This window comes from Schistocerca americana, chromosome 11, assembly GCF_021461395.2.
Source record: "Schistocerca americana isolate TAMUIC-IGC-003095 chromosome 11, iqSchAmer2.1, whole genome shotgun sequence".
NCBI classification, from domain to species: Eukaryota; Metazoa; Arthropoda; class Insecta; order Orthoptera; family Acrididae; genus Schistocerca; species Schistocerca americana.
In genome coordinates this window covers 126,421,850-126,442,275 of record NC_060129.1, presented here as the reverse complement: position 1 = coordinate 126,442,275, position 20,426 = coordinate 126,421,850, and the positions used below count along the sequence as shown (strand labels likewise).

Here is a 20,426-nt window from a genome sequence, read left to right as displayed (position 1 = left end):
GTTTCGCCAGCATGAGTGGCTGGCATTGTCAAAACTTCACCCTCCATTGCCGGTGGTGAACTGGAGCCGAGCTCGCGGCCGCAGACTGCATGTACCTGGCGTGCCAACGTCCGAGGGTTTCTCCGCGGTCATTTCCAGTGTGGTTCTCCTCTTGCTACCTGCGACGGTCGTTTCCTGCAGTACGGGAAGCCAGGATCTGTTTACCTTAAGGCTTTCCTTTTTCTTGATCAAACTATTCGCGTGTTTTTGAATTTCTACAGCTTCTCTGAACAAGCGCGTGTGATAGTGCTTCTCTACAGCCAGAACTTCCGTGTCGGCGAATTTTATTACGTGGTCGGTCTCATTCAGTGCGTGCTCTGCCACAGCCGATTTCTCCACCTGCCCCAACCTGCAATGTCGCTTATGCTCTTTGATCCTGGTGTTAATGGATCGTCGAGTCATTCCGACAAACTTTTCCGCATGTGCATGGTATACGGTATATTCCAGACATTGCAAGTGGGTCTCTTTTCTCCTTCGCCGATCTAAGACACTCTTTGATCTTCCTTGTCGTTTTGGAATTCGTCTTTACGCCATGCTTGCGCAATATATGGCCGATTCTGTCCGTCACTCTGGGAATGTATGGCAGAAAGGCCGTACCCGACATTTCTTTTTCTGGTTCCTTACTTCGCCGAGTGTTTGGCTCTGTTACACTTCTAATATAATTTGTGGAGTACCCACTGCTCCTCAGGACAAGAGCAAGACATCAGAAAGCTCTTCCATGCATGTCTCACCACGAGCTATTTCACGTGGAATGGCAATTTCTACGAACATCTGGAAGGCGTCGCCATGGGCAGTCCTCTCAGTCCAGTGGTGGCCAACTTCTTCATGGAACAATTCGAAGCACAGGCACTGGACTCAGCGACTTGCAAACCTAAGGTGTGGCACAGGTACGTCGATGATACTTTCGTGGTGTGGTGCCATTCCACGTGAAATAGCTCGTGGTGAGACATGCATGGAAGAGCTTTCTGATGTCTTGCTCTTGTCCTGAGGAGCAGTGGGTACTCCACAAATTATATTAGAAGTGTAACAGAGCCAAACACTCGGCGAAGTAAGGAACCAGAAAAAGAAATGTCGGGTACGGCCTTTCTGCCATACATTCCCAGAGTGACGGACAGAATCGGCCGTATATTGCGCAAACATGGCGTAAAGACGAATTCCAAACCGATAAGGAAGATCAAAGAGTGTTTTAGATCGTCGAAGGAGAAAAGAGACCCACTTGCAATGTCGGGAATATACCGTATACCATGCACATGCGGAAAAGTTTATGTCGGAATGACTGGACAATCCATTAACACCAGGATCAAAGAGCATAAGCGACATTGCAGGTTGGGGCAGGTGGAGAAATTGGCCGTGGCAGAGCACGCACTGAATGAGACCGACCACGTAATAAAATTCGCCGACACGGAAGTTCTGGCTGTAGAGAAGCACTATCACACGCGCTTGTTCAGAGAAGCTGTAGAAATTAAAAAACACGCGAATAGTTTGATCAAGAAAGAGGAAAGCCTTAAAGTAAACGGATCCTTGCTTCCCGTACTGCAGCAAACAACTGTCGCAGGTAGCAATAGGAGAATCGCACCGGAAATGACCACGGAGAAGCCCTCGGACGTTGGCGCGCCAGGTACATACAGTCTGCGGCTGCGAGCTCGGCTCCAGTTCACCACCGGCAAGGGAGGGTGAAGCTTTGACAATGCCAGCCACTCGTGCTGGCGAAACGTCAGAAAAATCATTAGACGAACGTCGGCAGAAGAACCCGAGACAGAAGCCAATAGGCAATTTGTCAACAAGTGGCCACAAAAGCCTTAACAATTTTGTTACAAAATAATTATGTTGCCTCACCCGCTGTATTCGTTGGACACGGACTCCTGCAACTTCTTTATATTCCCGAGGCTGAAGAGAACCACGAAAGGACATTACTTTGCCACCGCCGATGGTATAAAAACGGAATCACTGAAGGAACTGGACTCCATAAGGAAAAATTAATAAAAGCAGTAAATCAATAAAAAACATTCTTTAGGAATAACAAAAATTCCCATTACATAAAGAAACCTACGAGGGACTTGTCAGAACCATGCCACAGAGAATCTATACTGTATTTCGTTCCTAAGGTGGACAAACACACTATTAAGCGACATAAAAATCTGTGTACATTGCCACATACGCTGACAGTGCAGTTGCAAGTGGTAATGAAACTGTACGAGGATGTCAAAGCCATTTGCTAAAAAAGTGGCAGTAATCTCGTTGAAAACTTACAGAGGCTGAACTGCTTGACACAGCTGGAACCTCCAAATGACAGTCTTAAAATTCTGAGAACTCCAGACCGAGCCGTGGTGTTCCTCACCTGCATGTCCCGCAGAGCCACCTTGCCACAGGGGCAGTGGGTGACGACGTCCGGCGAGAGCGCGCAGGGGGCACACCGCCCCTCGTGGCACGCCGCCTCGCACCGGTGGTTGCCGCACGCCAGCGCGCGTCCACACACCTCGCCGCAAGCGAAGCTGTCGGCTCGGGCCTCGTCCGAGTCGCAGGGTACCTCTCGAGTTGTCTTGCCGCACCAGCACACTGCAAAGGTTGCATCCTAACTTTGTACTGTGTCTCACATTTCAAGTTTAACAACTTTGATGTAGAAAGACTTATAATGTCACACAAGAGGAAAAGCCCTGTTAGCAACAGAAGCTGATATTTATAGCAATACGTTAAATGAAAAACACTAGCTTTTTGAGAAATTAGTAAGATAGGGGTGTACGATACAATACTTACTCATTTAGCTGAGCAGATCTTGTTGAGTTTAGTTGTCATTAAGGCTTCTCCACAGAGAAAACAATAAGAGAGTCACAAGTGAAGTGCTAGCAAAAGTAAACAAAAAAATTGACTGTATGGATCATAAAATTCCACTTGGGAAACTGAAGTGCGATGGTATTTATGGCACCCCTCTTGCACGTATGGAATCTTATCTTTATAACAAAAAGCAGAGTGTCTCACTAATCAGCTGTATCTCTGGCCTGAAAATATCCTCACAATGGAGCAACATAACATGTGGAGAGCCACAGGGATTTGTATTGGGTCCACTCTTCCTTGTAACCTATGGGACATAAAGTATGTAAATTACCTTCCAACAAGTTGCTTTATTTTATGGTTTTATTGTCCACATCTAGTTTTCTAGGCCTAAACCGATGAGCAAATCTCCACAGTTACGGAATGAGACAGTACATAAAATTAACATCACAAACATTAATACGAGATAAGTTAAAATCTACGCGAGTCACAGGTGACACCCTGCCAAGGAAAAAATTGCGCAATCAACAATATAACATATGTATTTGGTGAATTTTTATCCAGGAACTCCCCAAAGAAACAGAATGAGTGGACCATGAGGAAATTCTTCAGTTCTGCCTGTAAAGTTTATGAATTACTGCTAATATTTTTTAATTGTTCTACTACTTTACTGAATATGGATGTAACACAATACTATACACCTTATCTCACAAGAGTCAGGGAGATGTGAACCAAAAGCCTGCCTGGTATTAAATGAGTGAAAGCTGCTAATTCTTGGGAATACGGTCATACTGTTAACAACAAAACACGATTGAAAAAAATATGTATTGAAAAACTACTATCAGAATTCCCAGACTGCTGACAATGGGACAACGAGAGGTTCGTGGACTTACACCACATACTGCTCGAACGCCCTTTTCCGAGCCAAAATATACCCTTTGCAAAAGGGAAAAATTACCCCAAACTGTACGTCATAAGTGAATAAAAATAAGCAAAGCAGACTAATTTTCCTTTTGGAATAGCACTTATTTCAGATGCTGTTCTAATGGTACATATAGCAGCATTAAGTTTTTGAACATGATCCTGAACATGGGCTTTCCATCACAGCTTACCATCTATCTAAACATCTGGGAATTTGGGTTTGGCAGACTCACTAATCTTATTTCCGTTCTGAATAATCAAAATGTGACTTTTGTTGAATTGTTACTCAGCAACTAAATCTGAGTCTTATTGTGATTTAGCATCAATTTATTTCCAACAAGCCAAGAAACTTAGTCTTGAATTGCACTACCTGAGACACTGCCTATGCTGCAGTCAGTCAATACTCTTCACATCCATGCTAATGTCATCAGAAAAGAGAAATATCTCTCAGTCACTTACCAGAAGCAGTCCCAGCACTGACCCTCATACTGTGGAGAATGACCTTCTGCTGACTGCCCTTAAAAGTATGAAAAGGACCAAACAACTGTCAGCTGCTATTCTTATTCCACAATGGTCCAATTTCTGCAGTAACATTTTACGATCAACACAACAAATCCCTATGGTTAAGTCAAAGACAATGTCTAGTGTTTACAACTTTTTCTTTAATCTGTCCGATACTTCACAGTGAAAAAGAGAATATAGCATTTTCAGTTTTTAAACCACGTCTAAAACCAATCTTTACATTTGACAGTACATTATGTGAAGTGGAATGATCAATTACCCTCACATGTATAGCCTTTTCAATAACTTTAGCAGACATTGATGGCGTAGACATAGGTGTAAAATTGTCTACATTATCCATTTCTCCTTTTTATAAAGCAGTTTCGCTATTGAGTACTTTAATTGTTCAGGAAACTGAAGATTTCTGAAAGTAAAATGGCTAAATATTGTACTAATGTATGCAGCATAGTGTTTTATTATTCTGCTAGATACCAAAGGACACTTCAAAAACTTTAATGTTTGCTGATGACAAGAACTCCAATGGATACAAAGTCAATCTTAGGAACACAGCTCCAATGATAGCTGTGAACTGCCTGTAGACATATTTGGCTAACACTTAAAGTTTGTGTCTCACAGGGTCTCATTTTGTAATGTCAAAGAAGTAATGATGACCTTTCAGCTCCAGACGTAGACATTGATGATACTACAGTAAATTCAGCACACTGTGCACCAACTCATAGGGGTCCAGATGAATAACAAGTGGAAATGGAGTTAACTCCTCTATATTACAAAAACGCTATCCTCAAACACAGTACCAGTTACAGCATAGGAGGCAACAAAGATCAGATTTCCAATGTTTCAAGTACTTATTGGTCAATTTTAAAAACTTAAAGTGCTGTCACAATCTACTCATTACGAAGTATAGCCTTCTGTTAAAAGTTCAACACAATAAGATAATTATTACTGTTAGAAGCTGTACATTTGTCTTGAGGCAGAAAAACTGACAGCCCACAAGTACACACAATTCATTCATTCAGTATACGAGAATGAGGACATTTAACAACTTCTGACAAAGTTTACACACAGTTTCAAATCTTTACAAAACTTTTTCTCGCTGACACCCTCCACTGACAAGGAGAGTTCCCAAGTGGTGGATCGACTTTATGAAACCTTGTATATGGAGACTTAGGTTAAGGTCCAGGTGTCAAACCCTGCTGGCATCCACCCTGGTAGGCTCTCATATGCTAGTAAAAATCAGAATTTTGCAAGATACTCTACAGTTCTAAAATAGGGTCATTCAATGAATGGTTCTACAGTGTAACATTTAAGGTACAGGCTTCATGTGCATGAGGTTGCAGATTCAAATCATATCAGGTGCTTTGGAAAATTTTATTTTTAAATCTTTATCTAAATGATTTTGCTCATTATTTTCATTCGGGTAATTGGATTAAATGTAACTTTTTTTATATTACTTTGTTCATCCTATTAATCAATGTATTAAGTTTCATAACTGCTTTAATTTTTTGCTCCTATCATTCTTTTTCCACTTCAGATCTTAGTGATCGTGAATTTAACTACTTTTATTCATCTATCATAACATTTAAAGATTTGAAAGTGCCAATGCATTGGCTAAAATCCAAAATACTCTATTTATATTAATAATATTATGAAAAGGAAAGTTGCCATCATATAGCGGAGATGCTGAGTCGCAGATAGGCACAACAAAAAGACTGTCACAAATAAAGCTTTCGACAAGTAGGACCTTTGTCAAAAATAAACACACACACACACACACACACACACACACACACACACACACACACACACACGTGTGCGCAAACAGAACTAACTCACACGACTGCAATCTCAGGCAAATGTAGCCACACAGTAACTGAAGTGTGGCTACAGTTGGCTGACACTGCAGTCGAGTGTGTGAGTTGCGTTTGTTCGTGTGTGTGTGTGTGTGTGTGTGTGTGTGTGTGTGTGTGTGTGTGTGTGTGTGTTTGTTTATTTTTGACAAAGGTCCTACTTGTCGAAAGCTTTATTTGTAACAGTCTTTTTGTTGTGCCTATCTGCGACTCAGCGATATGGCGAATGGCAACTTTCCTTTGCATAATATTGTTACATTCAATCCAGGATTTTCAATTGTTTACTATTTATATTAATTTACTATTTATATTAATTGAGCAGTTGTGCCAAAAATGTAGCTTTTGTAACAAAATATACATTTTGCACCTTTTTTGTATGATTAATTTCAAGGAAACATTAATTCTTATTCTTCTATGGACAAAGTAATGCAGATGAACATTTAAACAAAAGAAGAGATTATAGATAAATTAAATTTAAGTGAAATGAGGAATGGAAATAATAAATAGAATAACATGGACAAAATTATAGGTTGATAAAAATAAAAGAAATTAAATTGAAACTAGTATATAAAAATCATTAAAATCACACAGAACAATAGGAAGAAAAAAAAAAGAGAGCAATTTGAAAATGTTAATATGTTGCTTAAAATGACATAAAAAAAGTTTAACCCAATTAATTGAATAAAAGTAATGATCAAAGTCATTTCAAAAAATGATTTTAATTTTTTTTTGAAAGACCCTGATGAGATTTCTACCCACAACCTCTTGCACGTGAGGCCTGTACCTTAATCGTTACGCTGTTCAACCACTATTTTTAAAGCCGAAGAGCATCACACGAAATTCCAAAATATTTTTCGTTAATAGTTTCCAAATGAATTCTCACCAGGGTGGATGCCTGCAGCGTGTGAAACTTGGGAGCTTAGCCTACACCACTGTATAGATGATTTCAAGAAGTTGATCCCGCAGCTGGGGACCTCTCTGTAAAGAAATTTCAATGAACAAATGATAAAAGAAAGTACACACACACACACACACACACACACACACACACACACACACACACACACACACACAGTGGGGAGGGGGAGAGGGAGGGGGAGGGGGAGCGGGAGGGGGAGATGAGCTGCAACAAGAACAAAATGGCAAAGATGGTGAGAGATTTCAGAATGGATCTACCAACAAGACGTTGCCTTTACTTGCTGATGATAGCTATGACTTTCGGCTATGGAGGCACATAATGAAGAAGAGAGTTTGGGGGTGTGCCTGGTGCAGGAGAGAGGGAGAGGGTTAGCCGCTACCCTACCCTACCTTTGGTTTCTACCAGCTGGCACTTGCCGCACGGTCCCGGGTGGCACGTCCGCTCGCAGCGGTGCCGTCCGCAGGACAGGGAGCGGCCGCACGTCGCGCCGCACACCACCTGCTGCCCGCACACCACCAGCCGGCTCTCCCGGCCGCAGCCACATGACCTGCAGCATCCGGCCACACACATGTCAATCTTCCCTACATCCACATGTTGTTATACAGTGATATCACATACCATTGTATACGAGATAGTTCGAGAACATCACAGCTGCACGTAGAGTGGATGTCGGAAATGCAGCAAGTACAAGTCTAATGTTGCAGGTTGAACTCTTCACAAATCGAAGCACCTCTGTTACATTACAAAGATAAATTCTGCCGAAATTTTTACAAAGGCACAGACGGGTTTAGAAAGGATAGATTGCATGCAACCGGTGGTGGCGTATTTGTTGCTGTTGGTAGTAGCTTATCCTGTAGTGAAATAGAAGTGGATACTTCCTGTGAATTATTATGGTGGAGTTTACACTCAACAACCGAGATAGGTTAATAATTGGCTCCTTTTACTGACCTCCCAACTCAGCAGCATTAGTGGTAGAACAACTGAGAGAAAATCTGGAATACATTTCACATAAATTTTCTCAGCATGTTATAGTCTTAGGTGGAGATTTCAATTTACCACATATAGACTGGGACACTCAGATGTTTAGGACGGGTAGTGACATTATACTGAGTGCACTACCCAAAAATTACCTCGACCAATTAAACAGAGAACCGACTCGTGGAGATAACATCTTGGACCTACTGATAACAAACAGACCTGAACTTTTCGACTCTGTAAGTGCAGAACAGGGAATCAGTGATCATAAGGCCGTTGCAGTATCCCTGAATATGGAAGTAAATAGGAATATAAAAAAAGGGAGGAAGGTTTATCTGTTTAGCAATATTAATAGAAGGCAGATTTCAGACTACCTAACAGATCAAAACAAAAATTTCTGTTCTGACTCTGACACTGACAATGTTGAATGTTTATAGGAAAAATTCAAGGCAATCATAAAATGAATTTTAGACAGGTATGTGCCAAGTAAAACTGTGAGGGACGGGAAAAACCCACCGTGGTTCAAAAACAAAGTTAGGAAACTACTGCGAAAGCAAAGAGAGCTTCACTGCAAGTATTAACGCAGCCAAAACCTCTCAGACAAACAGAAGCTAAACAATGTCAAAGCTAGTGTAAGGAGGGCTATGCGTGAAGCGTTCAGTGAATTCGAAAGTAAAATTCCATGTACCGACTAGACAGAAAATCCTAGGAAGTTCTGGATTATGTTAAATCAGTAAGTGGCTCGAAACAGCCTATCCAGACACTCCGGGATGATGATGGCATTCAAACAGAGGATGACACGCGCGTAAAGCTGAAATACTAAACACCTTTTTCCAAAGCTGTTTCACAGAGGAAGACCACACTGCAGTTCCTTCTCTAAATCCTCGCACAAACGAAAAAATGGCTGACATCGAAATAAGTGTCCAAGGAATAGAAAAGCAACTGATATCACTCAACAGAGGAAAGTTCACTGGACCTGACGGGATATGAATTCGATTCTACACAGAGTACGTGAAAGAACTTGCCCCCCTTCTAACGGCCGTGTACCGCAAGTCTCTAGAGGAACAGAAGGTTCCAAATGATTGGAAAAGAGCACAGGTAGTCCCAGTCTTCAAGAAGGGTCATCGAGCAGATGCGCAAAACTATACACCTATATCTCTGACGTCGATCTGTTGTAGAATTTTAATACATGTTTTTTGCTCGCGTACCATGTCGTTTCTGGAAACCCAGAATCTACTCTGTAGGAATCAACATGGATTCCAGAAACAGTGATCGTGTGAGACCCAACTCATTTTATTTGTTCATGAGACCCAGAAAAGATTAGATACAGGCTCCCAGGTAGATGCCATTTTCCTTGACTTCCGGAAGGCATTCGATACAGTTCCGCACTGTTGCCTGATAAACAAAGTAAGAGCCTACGGAATATCAGACCAGCTGTGTGGCTGGATTGAAGAGTTTTTAGCAAACAGAACACAGCATGTCGATCTCAATGGAGAGACGTCTACAGACATTAAAGTAACCTCTGGCGTGCCACAGGGGAGTGTTACGGGACCATTGCTTTTCACAATATATATAAATGACCTACTAGATAGTGTCGAAAGTTCCATGCGGCTTTTCGCGGATGATGCTGTAGTATACAGAGAAGTTGCAGCATTAGAAAATTGTAGCGAAATGCAGGAAGATCTGCAGCAGATAGGCACTTGGAGCAGGGAGTGGCAGCTGACCCTTAACATAGACAAATGTAATGTATTGAGAATAAATAGAAAGGAGGATCCTTTATTGTATGATTATACGATAGCGGAACAAACACTGGTAGCAGTTACTTCTGTAAAATATCTGGGAGTATGCGTGCCGAACGATTTGAAGTGGAATGATCGTATAAAATTAATTGTCGGTAAGGCGGGTACCAGGTTGAGATTCATTGGGAGAGTGCTTAGAAAATGTAGTCCATCAACAAAGGAGGTGGCTTACAAAACACTCGTTCGACCTATACTTGAGTATTGCTCATCAGTGTGGGATCCGTACCAGATCGGGTTGACTGAGGAGATAGAGAAGATCCAAAGAAGAGCGGCGCGTTTCGTCACAGGGTTATTTGGTAACCGTGATAGCGTTACGGGGATGTTTAGCAAACTCTAGTGGCAGGCTCTGCAAAAGAGGCGCTCTGCATCGCGGTGTAGCTTGCTCGCCAGGTTTCGAGAGGGTGCGTTTCTGGATGAGGTATCGAATATATTGCTTCCCCCTACTTATACCTCCCGAGGAGATCACAAATGTAAAATTAGAGAGATTCGAGCGCGCACAGAGGCTTTCCGGCAGCCGTTCTTCCCACGAACCATACGTGACTGGAACAGGAAAGGGAGGTAATGACAGTGGCACGTAAAGTGCCCTCCGCCACACACTGTTGGGTAGCTTGAGGAGTATAAATGTAGATGTAGATGTAGGTTAGTGCTATTGGGCTTCCTTCGTTCCCACTGTAGTTTTACGAGTATGACGAGTTTCAAAACTGTGGCGCAGCACTCTCTTCACACTCATCGGCATGTTCTCTCTTAAGTGTGCAAGAGTGTAAAGCAAGTTGTGAAATATTGTTAGAATGGAAGAGGAACAAACAATCTTGCTGCTGTAAAGTAGCACTGACAAGGAGGCGTAATAGCCGACTGTCGGAATCAGATGGGCTTTAACAAAGCTGCATTTTGTGGAACTGTGGAGGGTGTAAGACGAAAATTTATTGATGCAATGTACACAATTGCAACTATGTTCCACTACAGGAGGAGCGATAACTGGAACAAGTTTCACACTACAGTCCATGTATGAGACAAGGAAACAAACAAATTTCGTCCAATGCAAACAAAATGGTTGTATCCTTGTTTATTCCACCTCCACCGTGAGAAGACACGTGTGCTGCAGCAAATGAAAACTGGGCACAGAGCAACGTCACTATCATGTTCCTACAACAAAAAAGGGCAATGTTTCTGTATTCGTTTGGTAATGGCAACTTGCATTTATGGGCTAATAGCGAGTTGTGTAGCTTATCATTCATTTCTGTAATTGATTTTCGTAATTACTTACCATTTAGATTGCATTTCATCCTCAAGTCACGATTTTTCGTAGTGTTTGGTAACAGGTCAAAACTTTGTATCTGACAATGTAATTCTTAGAATATTCTCTGAATGGATATTAAATATCAAAATAAGCTTACAACAGTGTCTGAAAATGTTTTTCTATATAAATTTATGTATGAACAGAACAATATTCACCACTAACCAGTCAGTCATTTTAATGGTATATAATAATCATCATGCCCAATGGTTGCTAGCGTCATTCAGGTACATTAGACATTCAACTTGCATTTTGAGAATGGCTATAAAGCGAAAATCATGACTGTAAAAATTACCAAACTATCAGTTTAAGAAGTCACGGTTGCAAAATACTAACATGAATCCTTTACAGAAGAATAGAAAAACTGGTAGGAGCAGACCTCGGGGAAGATCAGTTTGGATTTCGGAGAAACGTAGGAACACACGAGACAATACTCACAAAGGATAGGTTAAGGAAAGAGAAACCTACACTAAAAGTAGGAACACACGAGACAATACTCGCAAAGGATAGGTTAAGGAAAGAGAAACCTACACTAACAGGATTTTTTAGACTTTGAGAAAGCTTTTGACAATGTTGACTGGAATATTCTCTTTCAAATTCTAAAGGTGGCATGGGTAAAATACAGGGAACGAAAGCTAGTTACAATTTGTACAGAAACCAGATGGCAGTTATAAGAATTGAAGAGCACTAAAGGGAAGGGGTGGTTGAGGAGGGAGTGAGACAGGGTTGTATCGTATACCTGATGTTATTCAATATGTACATTGAACAACCAGTAATGGGAACCAAAGAAAAATTTGGAGTAGGAATTAAAGTTCAGGGAGAAGTAGTAAAAACTCTGAGGTTTGCCAATGACATTGTAATTTTGTCAGAGACAGAAAAGGACTTGGAGGAGCAGTTGAACAGAATGGACAGTATCTTGAAAGGAGGATATAAGACAAACACCAACAAAAGCACAGCAAGGATAATGGAACGTAGTCAAATTAAATTAGGTGATGCTCACAGAATTAGATTAGGAAATGAGGGCCTTAAAGTAATAGATGAGTTTTCCTATTTGGGCAGCAAAATTACTGATGGTGGCCGAAGTAGGAAGGATATAAAACAGACTGGCAATGGCAAGGAAAGTGTTTCAGAAGAAGAGAAATTTGTTAATATCGAGTACAGAACTAAGTGTCAATAAGTATTTTCTAAAAGTATTTGTATGGAGTGTAGCCATGTATGGAAGTGAAACACGTACAATAAACAGTGTAGACAAGAAGAGAGTAGAAGAGTACTGAAGATTAGATGGGTAGGTCACATAACTAATGAGGACGTACTGAATAGAATTGGGGAGAAGAGAAATTTGTAGTACAATCTGACTAGAAGAAGGGATCGGTTGGTAGGACACATTCTGAAGCATCAAGGGGTCTCCAATTTAGTACCGGAGGGTAGCTTGGGGTGTAAAAATCATAGAGGGAGACCAAGAAATGAATACAATAAGCAGATTGATAGAAACATAGCTAGCAGTAGTTACTTGGAGATGAGGAGGCTTGCAAAGGATAGAGTAGCATGGGCAGCTGGATAAAACTAGTCTTTGGACTGAAAACAACAACAACAACAACAACAATAGTGTATGTAGTGGCAATGTCACAAGTCTGCAGTTATACTTGCAAACTCTTGTACTTGCTCTCCTTTCCGAGTGGAACAAGTCCACTCGTACCTGACAACAGGCTCACGTGACAAGTGGACTGCAGTGGAGATCTACGAGCTGAGTCTACGCAGAGACAGCAGTTTTGGAGACGAAATCCCAGGACTTGCTGGTGAGTTTAAAATGAGTATAGAGAGCTCATTTCTGAACTCCAATATACTGTGTGTCTATTGTATCTTGACCACTCCGAGCCACTTTTTGCCCAGACGCAAAATAAAAAATGTGTCAACAAAATGTTGCTTTGTTACCTGGGGGCCACCAAGCAGCATTATTTTATTTTTTGCAACTCTGCTTCTCAGAAATATAAGGCCAGCTGTTCATCTTTTTTAAACAGAACCCTATATTTTTTATTAGGTAATCCATTCCATCTCCTCAAGACTTATTCAGAAGCATAGTGCAACACAACATTCACATAAACACAATGTTATTGAATACACGTAAGGAAGGAAACAAGACTGGGTGTAATGTCCGTTTGACATCGAGGTTATTACAGACAGAGCACAGCTTGGATTGCGTCAAGGATGGGGGAAGGAAATTTGCTTTGCCCATTCAAAGGAACCACCTGGCATCTGCATGGACCGATTTAGGGAAGTTGCGGAAAACATAGGTTTGAACCGTCGTCGTCTCAAAAGTGAGTCCAGATCAAAACATCGACTGTGTCTTCTGAATCAGCACACAGTGCAGGTATCCAGGGAAATGTTAACTCAGTGGTTCCTAAACTGAGGATAATTACCCCCTGAGGAGTGAATTGAAATTTTCTGAGGGGTAAAAACTAAACAATTTGATTTTGTTTCAGTCACGCAAATAAATTATTTTCAAAAGATCATTACTATTATCACAATTTTGTAAGACTCTAAAACTGATTATATAAATTATCAATAATTACTTTTTCTCAATTAGTAGCAGTAATGTGGTGGAGGTTACAGGTTCCTCACATGGTCTTCCAATTACACACTTATCTTGTGCACTGTCTCAAATTGCTGATGATAAAACTGGGGCATTTATGTCACAAATGCTTAATTTCTCAAGAAAATGTCTTCCACAAGTTGTAGATAGTACCTTGAGTAGTCCAGAAATTGGTTCATTAGTTGCTTCAAAACAAATACATGAATTAATATTTTAACTTGTTTGATTTTAAATGGGATTGTCGGATGCAGGTCAGGCAAGTGCTGCAATGGAGAGGAGTAATGCGGGGGAAGCGTGTTTTAAAACAAGTGTCAACCCTAACTGTGTGGATAGTTAGTTTGCTTATCTGAGAAGCAGTTGTGGGTAGCACTTGCGATGCACCACGAATTCCCCTTCGTTCTAACACTCTCTCTCTCTCTCTCTATCTATCTATCTCTCTCTCTATCTGTCTATCTCTCTCTCTATCTATCTATCTCTCTCTCTCTATCTATCTCTCTCTCTCTATCTATCTCTCTCTCTCTATCTATCTCTCTCTCTCTATCTATCTCTCTCTCTCTACCCCCCCCCCCCCCCCCACACACACACACACACACAGACAGAGGGCAGTTGCACTCAGTTGTAGTAGTGTAAGAACGGTTGAGAACAACCGGGGTTAACTACTCAACCTTCTGGAGTTGACAGTAAACAAATAGAAGCACACAGAAACTGCATACTGCCAATTTAGTCAACTGTCTTCATATGAAGATGTGTGCGAGTAGAATGTACACTAATGAACTGAAGATAGAAATGGTACTCGTCTACGGAGAATGTAAGTTAGTAGAACAGTAACAGCAATAATGTTTTCTTATTTACAATAGAGGTGCATGTAATATTTTCAAACAATATGTTGAATACAGTAAAGGAAAGCCTTGATTAAAAATTGTATCATCATGACTTTCCTTTTACTGTGGTTGAAGGCAGGTTTAGTACTACTCGAGTAGGCCGAGGAACTCTGCAGAGAGCACATTGTTTACGTCCGGCGTGGGGGTGACGATTTTGGTTTGCGGGACACTCAACGGTGAGGTTATCAGCGCCTGTACAATTTCCCGATCTTTTCACTGTGCAGTCTCGCCATGTTTGTGAATGATGATGGCAACACAAACACCCAGTCCCCGGGTGGAGAAAATCCCCGACCTCTCTAGAAATCAAACCCGGGACCCTGTGATCCAGAGGCAGCAATGCTAACCAGCAACTGCTGCAATTTGCATGAAAATGCCGTGGGATGACACGGCCATTTGGATGCACTTTTAATAACTTATGTCTTGACCACAGTTTTATTTTTAAACAACCTTACGCATTTTGACTTCGTCATTTTCTAAGCCAGTGTTATGTCAGTCATATAAAACCGTCAGATACATTGTATCACGTCAACATTCTCGAGCAAGTGACAAGTGCAAACTGTTACCCTGCTGTAGCAGTTTGGCTTGTCATGTGCTCGAGAATGTTGATGTGATGCAATGTATCTAACGGTTTTATATGACTGACATAATACTGCCTTTGAAAATGAAGAAGTTGAAACGCGTAATGTTGTTGAAAAATAAAACTGTGGCCAAGACATAAGAAAAGTTATTAAAAGTGCTAACTAGAAAGGGGATGAGTACCCTTAGCATGGACAAATGGTACACACTGTATTTCACTGAACAACATGCTGCACCCAACATGAAACTAAACACAATTAAAGTGATAGGTCACAATAATGCTTCTAGCTCTCCATTAATCAATTAACTTCACAGCAGCATTAAAAATAGATATAACAAAAGCAGATCCACATTTATATGACAATACTTTCTAACACAATCACCAAGTCTCTATAAACAACAGTTTGAAAATTCTAACTGTTAAATTCCTTTGACAGTAGAGATCCGCTCCTCAGTTATAAGACCATTCCAGAACTGCTGCGTGAACATCCTTGTTATCCAAGAAATCCGGCATTTCACAGGTATTTATTTACAATTGTGCATTCACGGACGTACCACGCAGCATCTGGCCTTGTGGTTAATCTCCTGAACTGCATGTACAATGAAACAATTTTGCAATAATTTCAGTGGTATATGTGCATACTGTACCTAAAATGTGCCACAAATATAGTTTGTAGTGAAAAAGCAACAAACTGCAACACCATACCTTGTGCAATACGTTTACTATATGAACATCAGAAAGGCCGTACGCGATACAACACTTTTCTTATCATCCTTGTAGGGGTTGCCAGAAAGAAAAAAAAAATGTTTGAAATTATATGTGAAGTTTGTTCCAAGTCATTAAGTGTTCTCATATTCAAGTGCTGGTTAAATAAAGTCTATGAATTCATGTGTTGTGGGTAATGCTTCTTTTCCACTGGCAGCCGCACCCCTGTAACAGGCAGGTAACTCTTATCCCCATAGCAATTGTTGCCTGACAGTAGGGTGTGTACCAAGTTCACTTTAAATTGATCCAGTGGTTTAGGAGGAAATGTGGAAACACACACACTCACTCACTGTGACTGACTGACTGACTCTCTCTCACTCGCACTCTCACAATTATGTATGGATTCAGCCTGTGTATGTTTGTGCTTGCAAAACCTGAAAAGTGATTGGCTGATTGATGTGAAGTTTTGACACAACTTAGCATTAAAATATTCAGGTGTTTTTGTATACCTACTGGAGTAACACCTGCTGACAGACATCCAACACAGTGTATAAAGGGGGAAAACATTACTAAAAATCTCAAAAGTTTTTGACCAATTTATTTTAAAATTTTACATGAAATTCTAATGCACATAGGCTATCACCCGAAACTTTGCAAGCCTGCCCATTCCCAGATTACAGCTACGCACAAAACTGTCATTGAAGCTACTGTCCCAACAGATCTTGCCGCTAGAGAGGTCTCTCGCAAAGAAAGGGTGGGGCGGATTGGACAGTCTCTAAATCTGTACAGACCATGGAACAACCAACAATACTGTACGCTCACAAGCACTGTGAAACTGAACATATTACAAACATGTGCTTTCTCTTTTCCTTCTTTTCCATTTATTCAGACTGAGCCTCAGTGATGTGTGGCTGGGTACAGCTACTGTTTTATATTAATGGCCTTGAAGACAATATCAATATTAACCTGAGACTTTTCACTGATGATGCATTTACCTATAATGATGTACTGCATGAAAAAAGCAGCAAAAATATTCAATCAATCTTGGTAAGTTTTCAAACTGGTGTAAAGATTGCCAGTTTGTTATACATTATCAGAAATGTAAAAACATACAGTATTCTGAGACTGCAGTATAAGTGTGTCACACTGGAATTTGTCAACTCCTACTAAAACCTGGCTGTAACAGTTTGCAGGGGTATGATATGGAATGATCACACAGTATCAGTCTTAAGTAATGCACACAACTGACTTCAGCTCATCACAGAACAGGGGAAATGCAATCAGTCTACAAAAGGGCATAAAGGAGACTGCTCACAAAACATTTGTGCAACCCAATGTGGTAAACTGTTCAAGTGTGTGGGACCCGTACAAAACAGGGGTAACATGTTTAACATAATACTTAGGGTGAGTCAAAAAGGGTGTTACAACTTTGGAATGATACAGAATCGGTAGATGTGTCATTTTGTAGCAAGCAATCTCAAGTTTGATTCATGTAGTGCATCAGTACCCCATTCCACCAGTGTACTGCACAGTTAAAATGACTACTTTCACTGGTGCAGAGCGTGTTAGATGTGTGTTTTGATTTCATAGAACGAACTCTGCAACAACTGTTCATTGTAGATTATACACCGTGTACACTAAATAACCTCAAAGCAGGCCTACAATTTAGTGTTGGCAAAAGAACTTCATTGAGATGGGTTGTTCACTGTGATACAATAGATCACCCAAGCACCCGTGTGTTGATGAGTAAGCTGAACAGGTTATGGAGAGCTTTGCCCACGGTCAACAAATATCAGTGCAACGTGCATCTTGCGAGACTGGCATTCTGCAAAAGACAATTTGCCGAGTACTGCATAGATGTTTACACTTGAAATCATACAGATTCACACTGGCACAGCATTTCAGTGATGCAGATAAGGTTGCTCATGGGGAATTCTGTGTGGAAATGTTGCATCGGATAGAGGATGACAAGACATTCCTGAACACAATAATCTTCAGTGATGAGTCAGCATTTCTTATCAGTGGCATGATGAACACACACAACTGCAGCATATGGGGCAGCAAAAATAAATGTGCAACCCTGCAACACAATCATGACAGCCCCAAAGTTAATGCGTTTTGTGCTATTAGCAAATTGAAAGTGTTCGCCCCTTTCTTCTTCACAGAGAAAACTCTCACTGGTATTGTGTATCTGGATATACTTGACAGCTGTTGAATTCCATAGATCGATGAAGATGACCAAAATAGGGTGGTTTACTACCAGCAAGACAGTGCACCACCTTATTTCCTGATGGAATTTCGAGGTTTCCTCAATAATTGCTTCCCAGGATGGTGGATGGCCGTGATGGGCTAATCGCATGGCCACCTTGCTTCCCAGACTTTAGACGCCACTGAATTTCTTTCTCTGGGATTGCATTACAGACCAGGTGTATGTTCTTCCCCTAACAAACAATTTAGCTGACCTGAAAATTGAATTTATGCATCTGTAGCACAAGTTATGCCCGATTTGCTGCAACAAGAGTGGGAAGAAATTGATTACCGTTGGCATGTTTGCCACATTACAAATGGCAGTCAGATCAAGCCAAAATGACTTGAAACTTCTATGTTAAACTTACTGGAAAATGACATCTATGTATTCTGTAATTATCTCAATAAATTTCTATATCACACATGGTTATAAAGTTATTTTTGACTCACCTTGTATAAAAAGAAGGGCAGGGTATACAGTCACATGTTTGCTAGCGTCAAAAACCGTAACTGCAGATGTTTATGAGGAACAGGTACTTACAAATGTTCAAAACCTAGATTTAGGCATGGAATCTAGGTATATACCGTGTGATCAAAAAGTCGGTATAAATTTGAAAACTTAATAAACCATGGAATAATATAGATAGAGAGGTAAAAATTGACTCACATGCTTGGAATGACATGGGCTTATATTACAACGAAAAAGTTCACAAAATGTCCGACAGATGGCGCTGGACAGCAATATCTCAGTGACTGCGCATGACAATCGTGTATAAAAAGAAATGTAATGAGAGAGAGAATCAGATGCGCCAGCAGTCGCAGCATGTTGACGTTACCTGAAAAGCCGCTTTTAGTGAAGCTGTATGATCAGAATGGGGAATGTGTTAGTTCAGCATTACGATCCTATCGCCAAAGGAAGGGGATTCAAACGGGTAAAGGTCCATTGACAAATGCAGCTGTGGCGAGAATGATTTTGAAGTTCGAAGCCACGGGTTGTTTAGACAATAGACCCCGTAGTGGCCGACCGAGCACAAGGCGTAATGCTGCTGAGACCGTTCAGGAAGAAACAGAGACTGTAGCGGGTTCGTCTGTGCCCAGGGAAGTCAGCGCTCGTGCAGTCGCACGTCGCACCGGCATTCCATACACTACTGTTTGGTTGGCACTTAGGCGTACCCTCCGATGCTATCCGTACAAAATCCGTCGGCATCGTGAACTGTTACCTGGCGATTTAGTGAAGCAGAAGGCATTTGCAGTGTGGGCATTTCAAAAGATGGCAGAAGATGATGATTGGTTGAGTAATGTGTTGTGGGCCGACGAAGCTCATTTCACGCTCCGAGGGTCTGTCAACGCCCACAACTGCAGAATGTGGGCTACCGAAAATCCTAGAACTGTCGTGGAAACTCCATTGCTCGACGAGAAATCACGGTATGGGTTGGATTTACCACATCTACCATTATTGGGCCTGTTTTCTTCGAAGAAATGCGTGATTCTGGTTTTGTAACCGCTAGCGTGACGGGTGAGAGGTATGCCGATATGTTACAGAATCGCATCATCCCCAGCCTGGCTGAAAAACACCTGCTGGACCATAAGATGTTTATGCAGGATGGCGCTCCACCCCATATTGCTAGACGCGTGAAAGATCTCTTGCGCGCGTCGTTTGGTGACAATCGTGTGCTCAGCTGCCACTTTCGTCACGCTTGGCCTCCCAGGTCCCCAGACTGCAGTCCGTGCGATTATTGGCTTTGGGGTTACCTGAAGTTGCAAGTGTATCGTGATCAACTGACGTCTCTAGGGATGCTGAAAGACAACATCCGACGCCAATGCCTCACCGTAACTCCGGACATGCTTTAGAGTGCTGTTCACAACATTATTCCTCGACTACAGCTATTGCTGAGGAACGATGGTGGACATATTGAGCATTTCCTGTAAAGAACATCATCTTTGCTTTGTCTTACTTTGTTATGCTAATTACTGCTATTCTGATCAGATGAAGCGCCATCTGCCGGTCAGTTTTTGAACTTTTGTATTTTTTGGTTTTAATAAAACCCCATTTCATTCCAAGCATGTGTGTCAATTTATTCAGTTTTCAAATTTATGCTGACTTTTTGATCACCCTGTACTATGATCCCCTGCATATCAGTACCACAGGGACTGTGAATGCAAGGTTAGATGAATTACAGTGCACACAAAGGCATTTAATCAGCCAAGAGAAGGAAGAGACATACATGGAAAACACTAACAGGATAAAAAGAATGCAAGACAGCAAAAAATTGGGGTTGGGAGGGGGAGAGGAGGGAGAGAGACAGTATTGCCAAACACAGTGGTTTGCTGTCAATGTCAT

General features: G+C 41.3%; 1 protein-coding gene across 2 annotated transcripts in view; it reads right to left on the bottom strand.

Annotated features, from left to right (window-relative positions):
- LOC124553803 (transcriptional repressor NF-X1) overlaps positions 1 to 20,426 on the bottom strand; it is a 285,701-nt gene that overhangs the window by 162,640 nt on the left and 102,635 nt on the right. For both annotated transcript variants that reach the window (XM_047127780.1, XM_047127781.1), the window contains exons 9-10: positions 7,407 to 7,564; positions 2,378 to 2,595 (exon numbers count right to left, since the gene is read on the bottom strand). In XM_047127780.1, the coding sequence (XP_046983736.1) occupies positions 2,378 to 2,595; positions 7,407 to 7,564 (376 nt within the window). The remainder of the gene's footprint in view (positions 1 to 2,377; positions 2,596 to 7,406; positions 7,565 to 20,426) is intronic.